The following is a 14,438-nucleotide window of genomic DNA, read 5'->3' as shown; positions in this document are numbered from 1 at the left end:
AAAAAAAAAAAGATAAGTTTGGATGAGGGATCTTTCATTTCATAAAAGGATATACTGAGGATTTCCTTTCAGTGACAAATTTTTGCTGCATTTTATTATGATTTGGTTTACAAAAGTTAGCCTTTCACACAGCTGTTCAGGAGCACAGCCAATGACTAAAGGCAGATCTGCCTTGAATAGCAAATGCTGCTGAGTAAACCATGTTACAGGCTATTTTAGGACCACCAAGAATGTGTTTGCATTTTCAAGAGTAGAAAGAGAGATCATATTTATTTGGTATCTACACTATGCCACACACTATGCTAATTACATTTCTAAGCTCATGTAATCCTTACAACAAATTTACGAAGGCTTTACTTTCCCCATTTTGTAGGTAAGAAAACAGGCTCACAGAGGGAAAAATGACTTGCCCAAGGTGACCACCAATTAGAGACAAGGTTTAAACAGACCATGAGGGCTCAGGGCCTACCTCAAGCCCTCTAATCACCCTACACTGCTAAGTTCTTCTATTAGAATTTGTTGTGCAGAAGGTTTTCTTCTTTTTCTTCTCCTTCTTCTTCTTCTTCTTCTTCTTCTTCTTCTTCTTCTTCTTCTTCTTCTTCTTCTTCTTCTTCTTCCTCCTCTTTGTATAATCAGATTATCCATTTGCCTACAAAGCCTACAGTGTGCAAGGAGTGTGTAGTGGTCCAGTCAGTGTACCCTGGCACTTGAGAGCTCATTAACAGCCCAGGAGAATCAGCAAATTCTTAGCAGCCTAATGTATATCATAGAAACTACAATAGGAGATTTCTTCTCTGAGGTCACTGCTATCTGACACTATCCTGTGATGTATGGTTTGGAAAACCTTGGGTCAAATACAACAGTCCCTACAGGCAAGTCAAAATGTCATGGCTGAAACTAAAAGTGATTTTTTATCCTCAGTCTAAGTGTGAAGAGCTGAAATGATCTGTCTTTCCTTTAGCACCCCAGAATTACCTCTGGGTTCATTTGGGGAAGGCTGGCTTGCTGCTGAGGTGTCCACACATCCGCCACTATACACGCCTGGGGTTCTTGGGGTTCTGTTACCTGGGATGAACTCTGGAGTCCTGAGTGCCAAGCTCTGCTCTGCCACTATCTATATGACTTTTAGTAAGCCACCTGCAACTCCTTCGCCTCAGTTTACCCATGTGTAAATCAGGGACCCCAAGCAAAGCCCTGCCTACCTCCTAGGATTCTTGTTAGAATCAAAGGATGATGAATGAGAAAGTACACTGTTACACTGTCCACTGAAAGGGCCTGGGATTTTATAAAGGCCTGTAGTTGGTAACACCAAGACTTGGATCTGAAGGTCTAGAAAAGCGCAACATCCTGAGAGTCTATATGGATCCCTTTAGCCTACTGTGAGTGCTTATGTCATGTCATGAACATGATATACCCCCCATACAGCCCTAAAAAGTCTTTGCTACTAGAAGCCGCATCCTGTATGTGTATAAAAATGCAGAACCAACCTCCCAGGTACACACCCCTTGCACAGGCAGTCTCTGCTGAGTCGTCGTGCAGACACGTCTCTTGCTGCGTCTGGCCATGTTGTTCCCAGAGATGGCTCTAGAGGGATTTCCTGCATGGCTGAATAGATGGGGAGCATACGATGAGCTCACCTTTTCAGGCTTCCAGATATAGAGCTGGGCCGGAGGGGGCTGGGAGGCAGAAGAGTGGGTGCAGCAGAGTAGGCTTGTGGAAGACAAAGCCTTCAGAAAAGCTTCTTGCCCGAGGCAAATGCGGTCCATGCTAGATGGCACATTCTCAGCCAGGAAGAGAGTGCAACGTCCTCTCCAACTCAAATGGCAGTGACCAGTGGGTCTCCTCAAACTCTGCCATAGGACATTAGGGCTTTACCAAGCACTGTCCAGGTTGCAGTTTTAGACGGGAAAGGGCACTTGGCCTTGAGAAGGTACAGAAGCCAACTCCCTGGTCACCGCATTTGCTCATGCTTTTTCCCTTGGCCCTCAGCCTCTGGATGCCATCATTTGGCCTGGAGATAGGAAAAGTGTTGCCTACATCTGCCTCTGGTACTAGCAACGGCCATGGTACAGTGTGGTGCAGACCAGCAGCAGGAACAGAAAGGTGCTTCTCTAAGGAAGCTGCAGAGATTTCTCTGCCAGTCTGGAGATCAGCTTTGGGTCCCAGCTCTCCCTGCTACTCTTCCATATACTTCCAATGATGCAAGTTTCCAAGAAGACCAAGGCTGTGAAAAAGTGTGGTTGTTCCTCAAGAAGTTAGTTCAACACAAAATTACACCATGACCTAGCAATTCCACTCCTTGGTATACACCCAAAAGAAGTGAAAACAAGTGTTCAACAAAAACTTGTACACAGATATTCACAGCGCCACTATTCACAATAGCCAAAAGACAGAAACAACCCAAATGTCCATCAGATGCATGGACTGACAAAGTGTGGCACGTCCACACAATGGAATATTATTTGGCCACAGAAGGAATGGAGTACTGAGGCATGCCACAACATGGATGAGCCCAGAAATCGTGACGCTGGGTGAAAGAAGCCAGGCACAAAAAGCCACATATTGTATGATCCCATTTATATGAAATGTTCAGAATAAGCAAATTCGTAGAGACAGAAGGTAGATAAATGTGTTGCCAGGAGCTGGGGGAGGGGGATTTCCATTTGGGATGATGAAAAATTTCTGGAACTAGATAGTGGTGATAGTTGCACAACGTTGTGAATATCCTTAATGCTACCAAATTGTACACTTTTTTAAAAAGTTAATTTCATGCTGTGTCAATTTTACCTCAATTTAAAAAGAGAGGACCTAGGCCATAGGAAGAGTCTTTGGACTGACTCCTTATCCCATGTTCCCTCCAAGTTTCAGCTGCTCTGATGCCAAGACTCTCATGGCATCAGAGCTCACCAGCCTGGCTCTAAATCTACCAAGTGGGGTCGATATCTCTGCAGGCTAAAAGTTGGCACTCAGGAGCTAAAATGTGCTTATTCAGTAATCATGTGACCCCTCTGCTAAGCTACAGAGGCATGTTCTGGACATAAATTGTTTTAAATGTGGCCATTGATAGCAGCATCTCTCTTTGGTGTGTCCTAGCAGGAAGAGGTCATAGACAGGATGCCCCTCTAGAAGGTTCTGAACTAATCAGGTGTCTCTGGAATCTTCTCCCACCTACACAGCAGTTGGATTTCTCAAGCAGGGAAATTTTCTGCATGGTCTGAAGCTTGTTGCCATTTTATTTAGCCTACTGTTGGGGCACAGAGAGAGGTAAGGTCACCTTTGGCCTAAGCTTCAAAGTTCATCCCTCAAGCCTTCTAAGACCCGGTACCTAATTTTGTTTTAATTTTATATTCTGTTTCATAAAGAGGGCCCCAGATTATATAAGCTTCAGTCCCAAAACCAGAGACCCAAATACCTCACTACAGGAAAGAAGGCTCTGATTAACCAGCAACTGTTTTTTTTTTTTTCTTTCTCTTTATTCTTTCCAGCTCTATTGAGGTATAATTGACAAATTAAAAATGTATAATATTTAAGGTATACAGCGTGATGATTTGATATACATATATATATTGTGAAATGATTACTACAATCAAGTTAGTCAATGCATCCATCCATAACTTCATCTAGTTATATTTGTTTCTGAACTCATAGAACTTTTTTAAAATCGTAGAGTAGAAGGCTGGTTACCAAGAGTTGCAGGGGTTGGGGTGTGAAATGGGGAGACGTCAGTCAATGGGTACAAATTATCAGTTATAGGATGCATAAATTTGGGCAATCTAATATACAGCACTTTGGCTATATTTAATAATACTGTATTGCATATTTGAAATTTGCTGTGAGAGCAGATCTTAAATGTTCTCATAGCAACTATTTTTCTGTTTGCCCCATTTAAACTACTCTAGTTGGTGTCCTGGCAATGAGGAGGACTGTCACCTTGTTTCCTGAACTTGCCACTGAAATCCAAATAGGGTCAGTTTTTATCATGCCAGGAAAGGAGGGGGAGGCTGCGTGGGTCCAGCAGGGGTGTCTCCTGACTGCACCTTCCAGGCAGTCTGTCACTGTGTGTTCCCCCAGGAGGCCTTGGACCAAAGGCCTTTTCATCTTAGTACCCCAATTTCTAACCTCATAAGGTTACGCTGAAGATGAAAGGAATTGATGTAGTTAACAGGGCTGAAGCAGAGGCTTGGTAACTGGTTGCTCTTGTTATTTCCTCTGCTTGTAGAGGAAGTTGGTATAGTCTCTCTCTCTCTCTCTTTCTCTAGCTCTGGCTCTCCTTCAACGATTTCCCTATCATCTGAATGCCACCTTGGCCCATTTCCTCCAAGCCCCACTTCTGCTTGAGGACAGGGCTCTGGAGGCTGACAAACCCAAGTTCACTCCCTGGTTCCACCACTTTTTAGCCAGCCAAATGCCCTTAAGCAAGTGACACTCCCTCTCTTCAACTGGGCACCCTCATCTGTACAATGAGGGTGGGGGTGATCATATTAGTACTGACTTCCTTGAGTCGCTGGGAGCATTAAGGTAAAGCCTAAAATGCATTTGGGACCGTGCCTGTAACTTAGTAAGTATTCCAAAGTCATTCTTGAAGTCTACTCATAAATCAGGTCTCCCTTACTAAAACAAAAGGAAATGGAGAAAGAGAAGAAAGGAGAAAGATGGGAATAAGAAAGGAAGAGAGGGAGGGATGGAGGGAGGGAGGGAGGGAGGAAGGAAGGAAGACAGGCAGGCAAGACTCTTTAATCTTTGCTCCTTGTTCTCTCTAGCCACTCACACTCAAGTTACAGCCCCCACCAATTTGGAGATGATTCCCTGATAAACCTCTAAACTGCAGACGTGTCTATCCTTCATTTCTAAGATGAGGATGATAATGGGAATATCTTTCTCACAGAGTTGTAAAGATAACTATGTGAATGCATACAAAGTGCTTAGTACCACAATGGTCATTTGTGTCTTGTGATTCCAGGAGTTTTGGGCAGAGGATTGTGTGCCCTGGTCAGGGTGCCCACAGGCAAGGTTGCCACTCATCTGATGGGGCCAATCCAACAGGCATGGAGCCCAGAAACAGGCTTCCATGTCCAATCCCATGTCCTGCTCTTAGGAAGGCATTCCCACTCTGAACCACAAAACCACTGGGTTTATCTGGGCCACCCTGATGAAAGTCACATTCCCCTGAACAAAGATCCTCACCACAAGAGCACCTGGGTCATCCTGCTCTGTGAAGCACTGAAAGAGTGAGGCAGAAAATGGAGTGACTACTTCCAGAAATGGAATCACCTCAAGTCACATCAATTCTCTTGGGAAGAGCCACTTGGATTTGTATAGTTCTTTAAAGTCTGAGGGACAGTGGAGAGGCAGGTCCCAAGGAGTGCTAATGCAGAAGTAACATACTATGGCAGCCTGGCATGGGTCAGATCATAAGGGGGGCCAGCCAGGGCGTGGAGGCAGGACTGGCAGGGCCTGGCAGTAAGAAGAGATCTTGCTACTGCATTCACACAGTCCCAATCAGAAGTCTTAGAGATTATCTGGAGGGAGAGCTGTGGCTACCCCATATAGTACGTGATTTCCACACAGCCCAAACTACTCTAATTAATAATGACCCAGAACCTGATTGTTTCTAGCTCTCAGATTAGCAGTGGCTCCTTATTGCCCCAGCTTAGCTCTACCAGGTGTCCTGTCCCTGAAATGTACCAGTAGCCCCTCTAAAAACCCACTTGGCTCGTCAGGACCCAGTCCAGGGCCCTCCCCACCTATCCCGTTCCTAATCCCATCAGCATTAGCGAGAAGCCTGCCACTGCCTCAGGGACCTCGCATCTGGAGACTCAGCCAAGATGGTGGCACCTGTGAGAGGATCCACAGGTAGCCAAGTCCAGGTAGCCAGAGGCCAGGTGGCAATGGGGAAGAGTATCAGTGCCCCCTGTCCAATATGCCCTCATCAGCCAAATCTAGGGCCTCAGTTTGGGCTTTGTGGTGTGAAGGTACCACCCACCAAATGGGCCTGGAGCCACCAGCGTAGCTGCCCTCCTTCTCCCTAGGTGGCCCTGGAGGTGAGTCTACACTTGCAGCATTCCTGGGTGGTCCTTCTGTGCATGGGCTGTAGGTGGAGGTGTGGAAAGCTGAGGACAGGGTCAGGCACAGCCGAGGGCAGCCTAGAGATATTTACATCACGATGATGGGATTTGACAGCCCACTCGCCTGTGCGGTATCTGGACCCCACCGGCTTGCAGAGCATTTGGGGGTTACTGCTTGAGAGGGTTTTCCACCGGTCTTGTCACTCCCAAGGTGAAGGAAAGTCTGGCTTTTGTAGGAACTGCCCGGGTCTCTGGTGGAGTATTTCCTTCCTCACCTCTGAATTATTCTGCCTCTTTAGAGCATTCTAGAAAAGGGGTGTTTTCTCGGTTCATTGGCCACATGGCATGGCTGCATCCTGGTGACATTTTCCCAGCATCAGATGGTTGGAGACTGCAATGAGGAGGCTCCACACAATTCATAGCCTTCAGCCAGGCCCCTTGCTGAAGTGCTGCATGGGACAGAGAAGGCCAAACCAATTGGAGAGGGACTCGATGGAAGCCACACATGGAGTCTTTGTGTTGTTGTCCAGTACTTACTGTGGTTGCCCTGCTCCCATTCACCTGGACCATCCACCTTACCATCTGCCCCTCCTCCCAAGAAAGGGAAGCTTCCTGTTCTTGGAGTTGGCACTAGGAGCCACCCTCAGCGGCTTAAACAGATTTCTTTTAACTATGAGGTAGTGCACTAGATGAACTAGACTACAGGAGATGCCAGCTCTGTAGCCATCATTTCACAATGCAGCCATACCTAAGAGCCTAGGACAGGCCATACCCGGTGGGTGGAGCAGGGGTGGGCCACAGCTGGAGGACTGAAAGTGGGATCTCAGCCTCAGTTACAGAGGCACTCCCTGATGGCCAGGCAGCAATCCTGTGGGGGGCTTTGTCATCGGAAAATAGGAGCCCATCATCTCTAGAAGGTTAGAAGCACCATGGTGAGATGGGATGTGTGTCCAAGAGTTAAACTGGTTTGGAGTTCTCTTTTAACACAATCATCACCACCCCTTCATTTAATCTATGCTGGACTTTGACCATAAAAAAACAAACTTGAAATTGTGATCCCTGCAGCGACTGGTGAGGCACCTAGGAGAGGGTTGGTTTGGGTCCCATGTGACTGACATACAGCAGAGCAAATATTGGCTTGGGACTCAAACCAACCCTCTCTTAGGCTTGTTAAGGCCCCATTCAGGATAGTTCCCTGGAGGTGGTTGGAGAGCTGGCAGCCTTTCTGGTGACTGGTGACTTGGTAGTACTCTCTAATAGAATATGTCAATAAGCACAGCTCATTTGACCAGAATTCTAGGCTGCCTTTCTTGATCCAACAAGTGCAGACCTGCTACTCTCAGGATTCACATTGCTAGTCTCCCGCACCCCACACCAGACCCCACAGTCTATGTTCAAGTAATTCCATATTTAAATGTCATGGATATATTTGGGGAGGCTCATAATTTGATTCAAGTAACAGTCTGATCTGTTCCTCTCACTGAGCTGGTACAGGTAATACTTTCTTTAAGAGTGTGTGCAAGTGGCTCTCCTCAGCCTACTCTCACCCCCAGGGAAAGAAGCCCTCGTGGATGGAGGAAGAAGATTTATCTTTTCTCTACAAGAGCAGCCCAGGAAGAAAGCATCAGGTAAGCATAAGCTTACCAAAGCTGGGACCCATTCACTTTACAGTGGGGAAACTGAGGCCCCGAGTGTGAAAGGGACCTACAAGAGGTCACACCACAAGGTCCTTTAGAGGCAGAGCCCAGGTTGGGCTTAAATGACCTCTTCCCGGTGGCCTTGGTGGCCTCCAACCTCGGTTCTGCCTCCACTTCTCCGTTTGCGTGTGTGATTTTGGGCTTGTTAGCCAAATTTAGGTGAAATGCAGGTTAAGCTTGTGAACCTGGGTCCAGCAGAAATGGAGTCATCTGGATTGGGACAGGGCCCTCTCCTTTGACCCTTAGCTTCTATTACAGCTCCCTCAGGCAGCACCTCTATAGGTCAACCTCAACAAATCCATCCAGATGTTTCTCTTCTCCCCACAGTAATCATCTCTATCCCACTAATGACAGAACCTGGGAATGTGTTTGGAGAAGACTGGGTGAGGGTTTCTTCCTGTGAAAACAGACTACAGGCCTCACCAGGCTTAACATGAGTGGGTGGGAGCAGCCCGTCTTGAAGGGCCCAGCAGTTCTGATAATCTAGGAGATAGAGGCTGGCTCTCAACAAATGCTTGTTCAATGGCAGAATACCTTGATTCTTCTCAGAGATGGTACAATACGAATTCTGAGCTCATTAAATTCATATACATCTATAGGTTGAGGATCATCCTTAGAGCTGTCAGTTCTTCCAACTGGCATGTCTACACTACAGAAAAGGAGAAAGTAGTTCTAGAACACTGCCCACCCAGGTCTGCTCATCTCTGCCTTTGTCGGTGCTCTTCCAGCCACTCCAGGCTGCTGCTCAGATAGTTCTGGCAGGAGCCTGTTGAAGCCCCAGCCCTCAGATCAGGGTGGCTGAAGGCTGATGACTGTGGCAGCCTTCAGAGTGGCAGGTGGTGGCAAGCAGCAGGAGGCAGGAGTTTCCAGGCTCAGCCACCAAGACAGCATCCCTGGCTGTCAGGTCAGTGCTGTCAGGACTAAGCTGCTTGCCTCCCCCTACTTCCACTCCATCCGCCTATCCTAGTGAATGCATCCTTATTTGTAAGAAAGCAACAGAGGCCCAACGCGAGGACACAGGGCCTTGAGAATGGCATCAGTAGTGATTACTGCTCCCCAAGTGCTCTCCTCAGTGAGTACAATGGAACCTTTCACTAATACTGTGAGGCACACATGGTGGGCCAAGTACCCATTTTACAGAAGAAGAAATTGAGCTGCAGGGAGGGGAGTGGCTTGCCCACAGCCACACAACAAACGGGGGAGCTAGGACTTAACTGCAGGTCTTCTCATGCGCATTCCAGGGCCCCTTCCTCCACCGCAGCCTGCATCTGCCTGCATCGAGTGCTGGTTCAGGGCGAATCAGGGACACCAATAAATCTCCGATTTGTAGGTCGAGGTTCTTGCTCCAAACCACCCATTATCAGAGATTTGCTCCTGAGACATAACTGACTCCTCTTGAAGCCAATCAGCATTAGCATTCAGGGTTCCCTGCCGTTCCCAACCACTCTGGTATTCTCCAGAGCCTCATGCCTTGCAATTCTGGAAATGCTCAAAATCCTGTTTGTTCTACAGAAAGGTCAGTTTCAGTTTGCTGGGACATTCTGCTGAAAATAAACATGTAAATAACACATCCCCAAATACAGGCATTGATACTATACACACGGATATTCATTTGATCCCATGTGCAAATGCAAACATATTCATTCTGTCTTTCTCTCCCCCTCGCTCTCACTCTCTCTCTTTCTCCCCATCCCCCATCTCTTTGTCTCTTCAAACCCATTCCTGATACATTATTTTCTTATCTATTCTACAGCTACCTCCATCATGCCCCATGCCATCTTCGTTACTTTCTTCTGAGATAGTCTACTGGGGACCATCTTGTCCTCAGAGGGCTTGAAGTCTTATTTAGTTGGCCAACATCAGGTGCCTCAAAATTCATAAGGGGAAAATGTAACAATATTGAATAAAGTTGTTCATGGAGTATGGATGTAAGGGAAGAGACTAGGAGAACCGGCTAGCAAACTGGCCTGAGCTGAACTGGTGAGGTGCTAGTGAAGAAAGAGCAGACTAAATAAGCCACAGGCGATTTTCACCTTTTTGACAATTTTGACCAGGGCCGACATGCCCAGTGCCCACATGCCCAGTGCCCTCTGGAGGAAAAATGAGGCTCCCTGAGTTTATCCTTCCTGGTTACCTTTGACCTCCTATCTTCTTGCCCAATAGGAACAGTGCATACCCTTTGCTGACCTTTTTATTGGTGTCCATGTTAAACCTCCAGCTACAGTGTCCAAAATTAAGCATTTATAACAGCCCCAGATTTCTTTGGATAAGTTATATTCTTTATTCTCCTCATGCTCATTTTATGAACATGGACTGTATTCTTATAATCTCTACCTTCTCTAAGAAATTTTTCCCCTTTTTTGTCATTCTGGACTAGAAATATAGAAAGGGAAGAGTTGCCATATGTCATTGTTCAGATAGAACCAGAAATAATGTTGACTTCAGAGCTGAACTTGTCTCTATCAGAAGAGAAACCTTTGTTTTCTCATTATTTAGGGGGTGGGGACACCATCACATGCCTTGAAATGCATTTTAATGAATGTTTATAAGGTCATGGGGATCACATTGGTGGCTTTGTCTGCCGGATTCTGAAATGGGACTCTGCAGGCATTTATGTATGGAGAGAAAGGAATTCATTTCTAAAAGATGCCAGGGCACTGTCACTCACTCCCTCCCCCTTCCTCGCCACCAAAGGCAGAGCCTGTGAGGGCTCCGGCTGGGAGTTGGGACGTCTGGGGTCCAGTGTCCTTATCCCTTAACTAATTGTCTGAAAACAAATCATATCCCATTCTGTTTTCTCTAAGAAGACAAGCTCGAGATATGCTCTGAGGAAATCCTGCCAGTGGCTACTGATTGTCACAGGGAGAGGCCTGAAGGAAGTAGGAGCTGTGGGATAGCTAGGACTAATTCCCTGCCGTCTTCAAGACCACAGAGACTGGAGAAAAGCACATGGGTGAAGCAGGGAGATTCATTTAGGAAGGGCTGGGAGCTTGGCTGGGGACCTTCCGCCCCCACCAGGATGCCAGGAGGGGAGGTCATTCTGGAGCAGTGAGCTATCTCCTGCCCTTGATCTAAAATGGTGGCTGTGGGATTTAGTCAGAAACACCCAGTCTGGGCAGGCAAAACCTCAGCAGCATCAGCCACAGGCACAGGTGACCCAGCGAAGGCAGGAGTGTGGCACTGGGCACAGGGGAAAGCCCAGCCAACTTCTCGCAGTTGAGATGAGTAACAGATCATGGGACTGTGAAAGAGAAGACACGAAAGCAAGCCTTTATCTAGGGGCAAAATTAGCTGGATAATAGATTTCCACGCCTCACTGATGTCTGGTGAAGGCAGATGCTATTACAGCGAGGCTGAGCACTTCCGTGTAAACACAGCCGCCTCTCCTCGGCCTTGTTTAGGGTTGGCTGGTGTTCTTGCTGTTCAGCCAGGGCACTTCAGGCTCACTGTTGAAAGCTCATTCCATGAAATCCAAAACATGGAGCTGCATGGCCTCTGACAAAGTAAAGTCTCATTGAAGTCCATAGAAAAATGAAAGCTCAGAAGAGGCTTGCAGCCTGCAACTCTGCCAAAACAGCAGCCTCAATGAGCACCCCCCAACCCCACCCCTGAGAAAAGCCAAGTGAGCCTGCCCGCTTAATTAGGCATCCTCATGAAACAGTCAGTGAGTGTACATGCCAGCCGCTGTCCAGCCACAGACTTGGCATAGCAAAAGTGGCATCCACTCCAGCAGTGGCGGCCTGCTGGGATCTACTTTGTTATTGAGTAGTCAGTTGGTTTCTAGAATTGGAATTGATCAGGGACCATTTGCTTGGGATGCAGTTGATGAGTGCTGGAAAAGGTGTGTGTACACAGGCTCTCACGTAGGAGAGGTGCAGCCTCCTTTCTTTTGCCAGTGGCCCCAGCTGGTATCTTTAGTATCTGGTGGTCATGCCCTGCCTCCTCCATCCCTGCACCTTACTCCCAGCAGGTTAATGGCAGACCAACAATTAAGTGAAAGCTCTGGGAGCCCATAGAAGCTGCCAGCAAATTTCAGAGGCTCACGTGGCCCTCACAGCCCCTGCCCTCCCTTCCTTTCCCCAACTCCCACCCCCTCCTTGGCCTGCCTGGTTCTGCATTGCTTCGCCATTGTCACAACTGTCTTGCAGTTCGAGACATCATGAACAGCACTTTGGGCCTGACTGTTGCCAGCTCAGACTCCCTGCGGGGGATCCTTATGTCAAACCCACATGCAATCATCCCTGATCGATCTATTTCAAACATTTCTATTTTTAACCTATTGGATTCTTTGGGAGAACGTAGAAGAGACACAATTTCAGTTTGGGACCCAGTGTCTTGTTTGTAGGTTACTTGTTTGTAGGTTACTCCATAATGGGTTGAGTAAATGGCTGAGCTCCCTGTGTGTTGGGTCATTTATGTTCCTTTGTCCATTGATTCGTTCAACTGCCATTTACTGAGCACCTGCTGTGGGCCAAACAGTTAGTGAAGCTGCTCCATGGACCAGTGCAGGGACACTATGGGTGCTGTGCCCAGTCAGGCTCCTGGGAAAGTGGGCACTGATGACTGCATGGGCCTCAGCCCTCTTATTGTGCCTGCTCTACACCTCTCCAACCCATTCCTGCCTGACCCATGGTATTCAGGCCTCAGATGAGCTTGGTGACAGAGCTGTCCCTTGAAGTGCCCTTGTTCAGATTGTGGGCATCTCAAAAGAAAAGTCAAAGAAGTGTGCAAGTCCTCTCACTCAAGTTGGCAAGCCCCTTCTGTGGGGGCGATGCAGTGTCCTACCACCAACATGGCGAAGGCAGGGGGTCTGGAGGCAGCTGAGTGGTGGCGGAGGGACCCTGCATCTGACCTGGGCCTTGTTGCCCTCTGGCTGAGCAACTCTGGGTAAGGCCTGCCCCTCTCTGGGTCTCAGAGACCTCCCTGTCTTTAAGAAGGGTACTAGACTCCCAGAACCCTTCCATACCTGCCCTTTATAATGCCAGGTACCTGTTAGTGAGGAGCTATTAGGTGTCACACAATGTGCCCCGTTTCACTTAATAGTCAGAGGACCTTCATGAGAAAAGAACTGTAATTACACTCATTTTACACATAAAGAAACTGGGGCTCTGAGAAGTTCAGTGGCAAGGCCAAGATCGGAGCCCTATGCCACGCTGCCTCCACCCTTGCTCTGGGCCAGTGGTTTTCTGTTGAGAATCAGCCATGGAGCTGTTGGAAAAACTCTCGATGCCTGGGCCACACCCTGGATGAAGCTGTCAGTTTGTGGTGGGAGGGCCCGGGAATGTGGATGTTTCTAAGTGATTCTGATGTGCAGCAAGGCCTGAGACATACAGCCCTGGGGATCTACTTTGATGTTCACTTGGCCATGACAGTCATGCCCCCCATCGTGCTGGCAAGTGGCCCCATGCGTGCCTTGAGCCCCTAGTGGGCTACAAGCTCATCAAACCAGAAGAGCCAAACTTAAGGTGACATCAGAGGATGAGCACTGTATGTCCTAGTGAAACTTCCAAAGCTGACAAGGGGTTATTTTGGCGGGGGGCGGGGGGGGAAGCTTTAAAAGAATTCTACCTGTTCACCTATCGGCATTCAAGTGATTTCCAGATCCCTCTCTTCCTTTCCTTATTTTGATCATTCCCGCACATACTCCTTTGCCCCCACTTCCTTTCCCATTTACCTGCTAACATACAGGTCATGGTCTTTAACACAACAGCGATGGATGACTGTATGAAGCCATGAAGAGTAGGAAGTCTCACATTGCTAGTGACTTTGCTTTGTTCCCAAAGGCCGTGCTTCTATAAATGGTGGGCAGCTCTCCTGAGGTTCAGAACCCAGATTGGGGCCGTTTCTCATTGTTTGATATCTCCCCAACCCGAGGATGCATCTTCAGAGAAAAATTTCTTATTTAGATAACTTTATACTTTTTAAAATTTTTGGATTATGAGTCCTTCTCGTTAAAGACAAACAAGCAGAAATGAAGAGAATAGAAAGGGAATTGCCAGTCATCCCAAATAAATGACCACTCCAAATTGTTGGGTATAAGTTCTTCCAAATTGTTTTTGGAATGTGTGTGTGTGTGTGTGTGTGTGTGTGTGTGTGTGTGTAAAAATAAATGGAACAATGAATACGATGCCTACAATGACTGTTCTGAAACTTGTGCTTTCCCCAAAACAGTATTTTAAACAGCTCCCCAAGAAAACACATCCAGATCTACTTCTTTCCTGTATTCAATTTTACCACTGCAGCCTGATGCATTTAACCAAGACAAGAAGGCAGCCTAAAAGTTCAAGTCTATACTATGGTATTCCTTTGTTAAAATCTATGTGTCTGTAGACAGGAAAGAATTAAAACTATTTAGCTACTTCTAGTTTTCTCTCCAATGCCTGCCTTTGGCAGCATGGTTCATTTAGTGACTTCTGCATAGCTTTGTTGAACTCTCCTTGAAGTGGGCAGATTACCCTTTGCATAACGTTCTATCCCGTTTTAGTATACAGACAACATAATGCCTTATTTGAAATGTAATTAGACCGTTTAGATGAAACATAATAATGAAGAAATAAGCACTATGGTTCCAAAGACAGGCCGTATTTTATAGTTTTCACAACTATAAGTCTTTAAACTGAGAAGTGTGTTTTATCATGCACGTTTCCTGTTCATTAGCTTTAATGTGCCAAGACTT

General features: G+C 47.0%; 1 protein-coding gene across 8 annotated transcripts in view; it reads left to right on the top strand.

Moving 5' to 3' along the window:
- Nucleotides 1-14,438, top strand: part of MAMLD1 (mastermind like domain containing 1) — a 147,006-nt gene that overhangs the window by 90,578 nt on the left and 41,990 nt on the right. For 7 of the 8 annotated variants that reach the window (XM_032757789.2, XM_058441612.1, XM_058441615.1 and 4 more), the window contains one exon: nucleotides 7,619-7,693. In XM_032757789.2, coding sequence (XP_032613680.1) covers nucleotides 7,619-7,693 — 75 coding nt within the window. Of the gene's footprint in view, nucleotides 1-7,618; nucleotides 7,694-13,933; nucleotides 14,061-14,438 lie in introns of those variants that run through there. The other variant, XM_032757792.2, reaches the window with a different exon arrangement.

Source organism: Hylobates moloch, unplaced genomic scaffold (genome assembly GCF_009828535.3).
Source record: "Hylobates moloch isolate HMO894 unplaced genomic scaffold, HMol_V3 SCAFFOLD_7, whole genome shotgun sequence".
In the NCBI taxonomy this organism is placed as follows: Eukaryota; Metazoa; Chordata; class Mammalia; order Primates; family Hylobatidae; genus Hylobates; species Hylobates moloch.
Note: the sequence above shows the minus strand (reverse complement) of the source record. Positions and strands in the feature narration are given on the sequence as shown.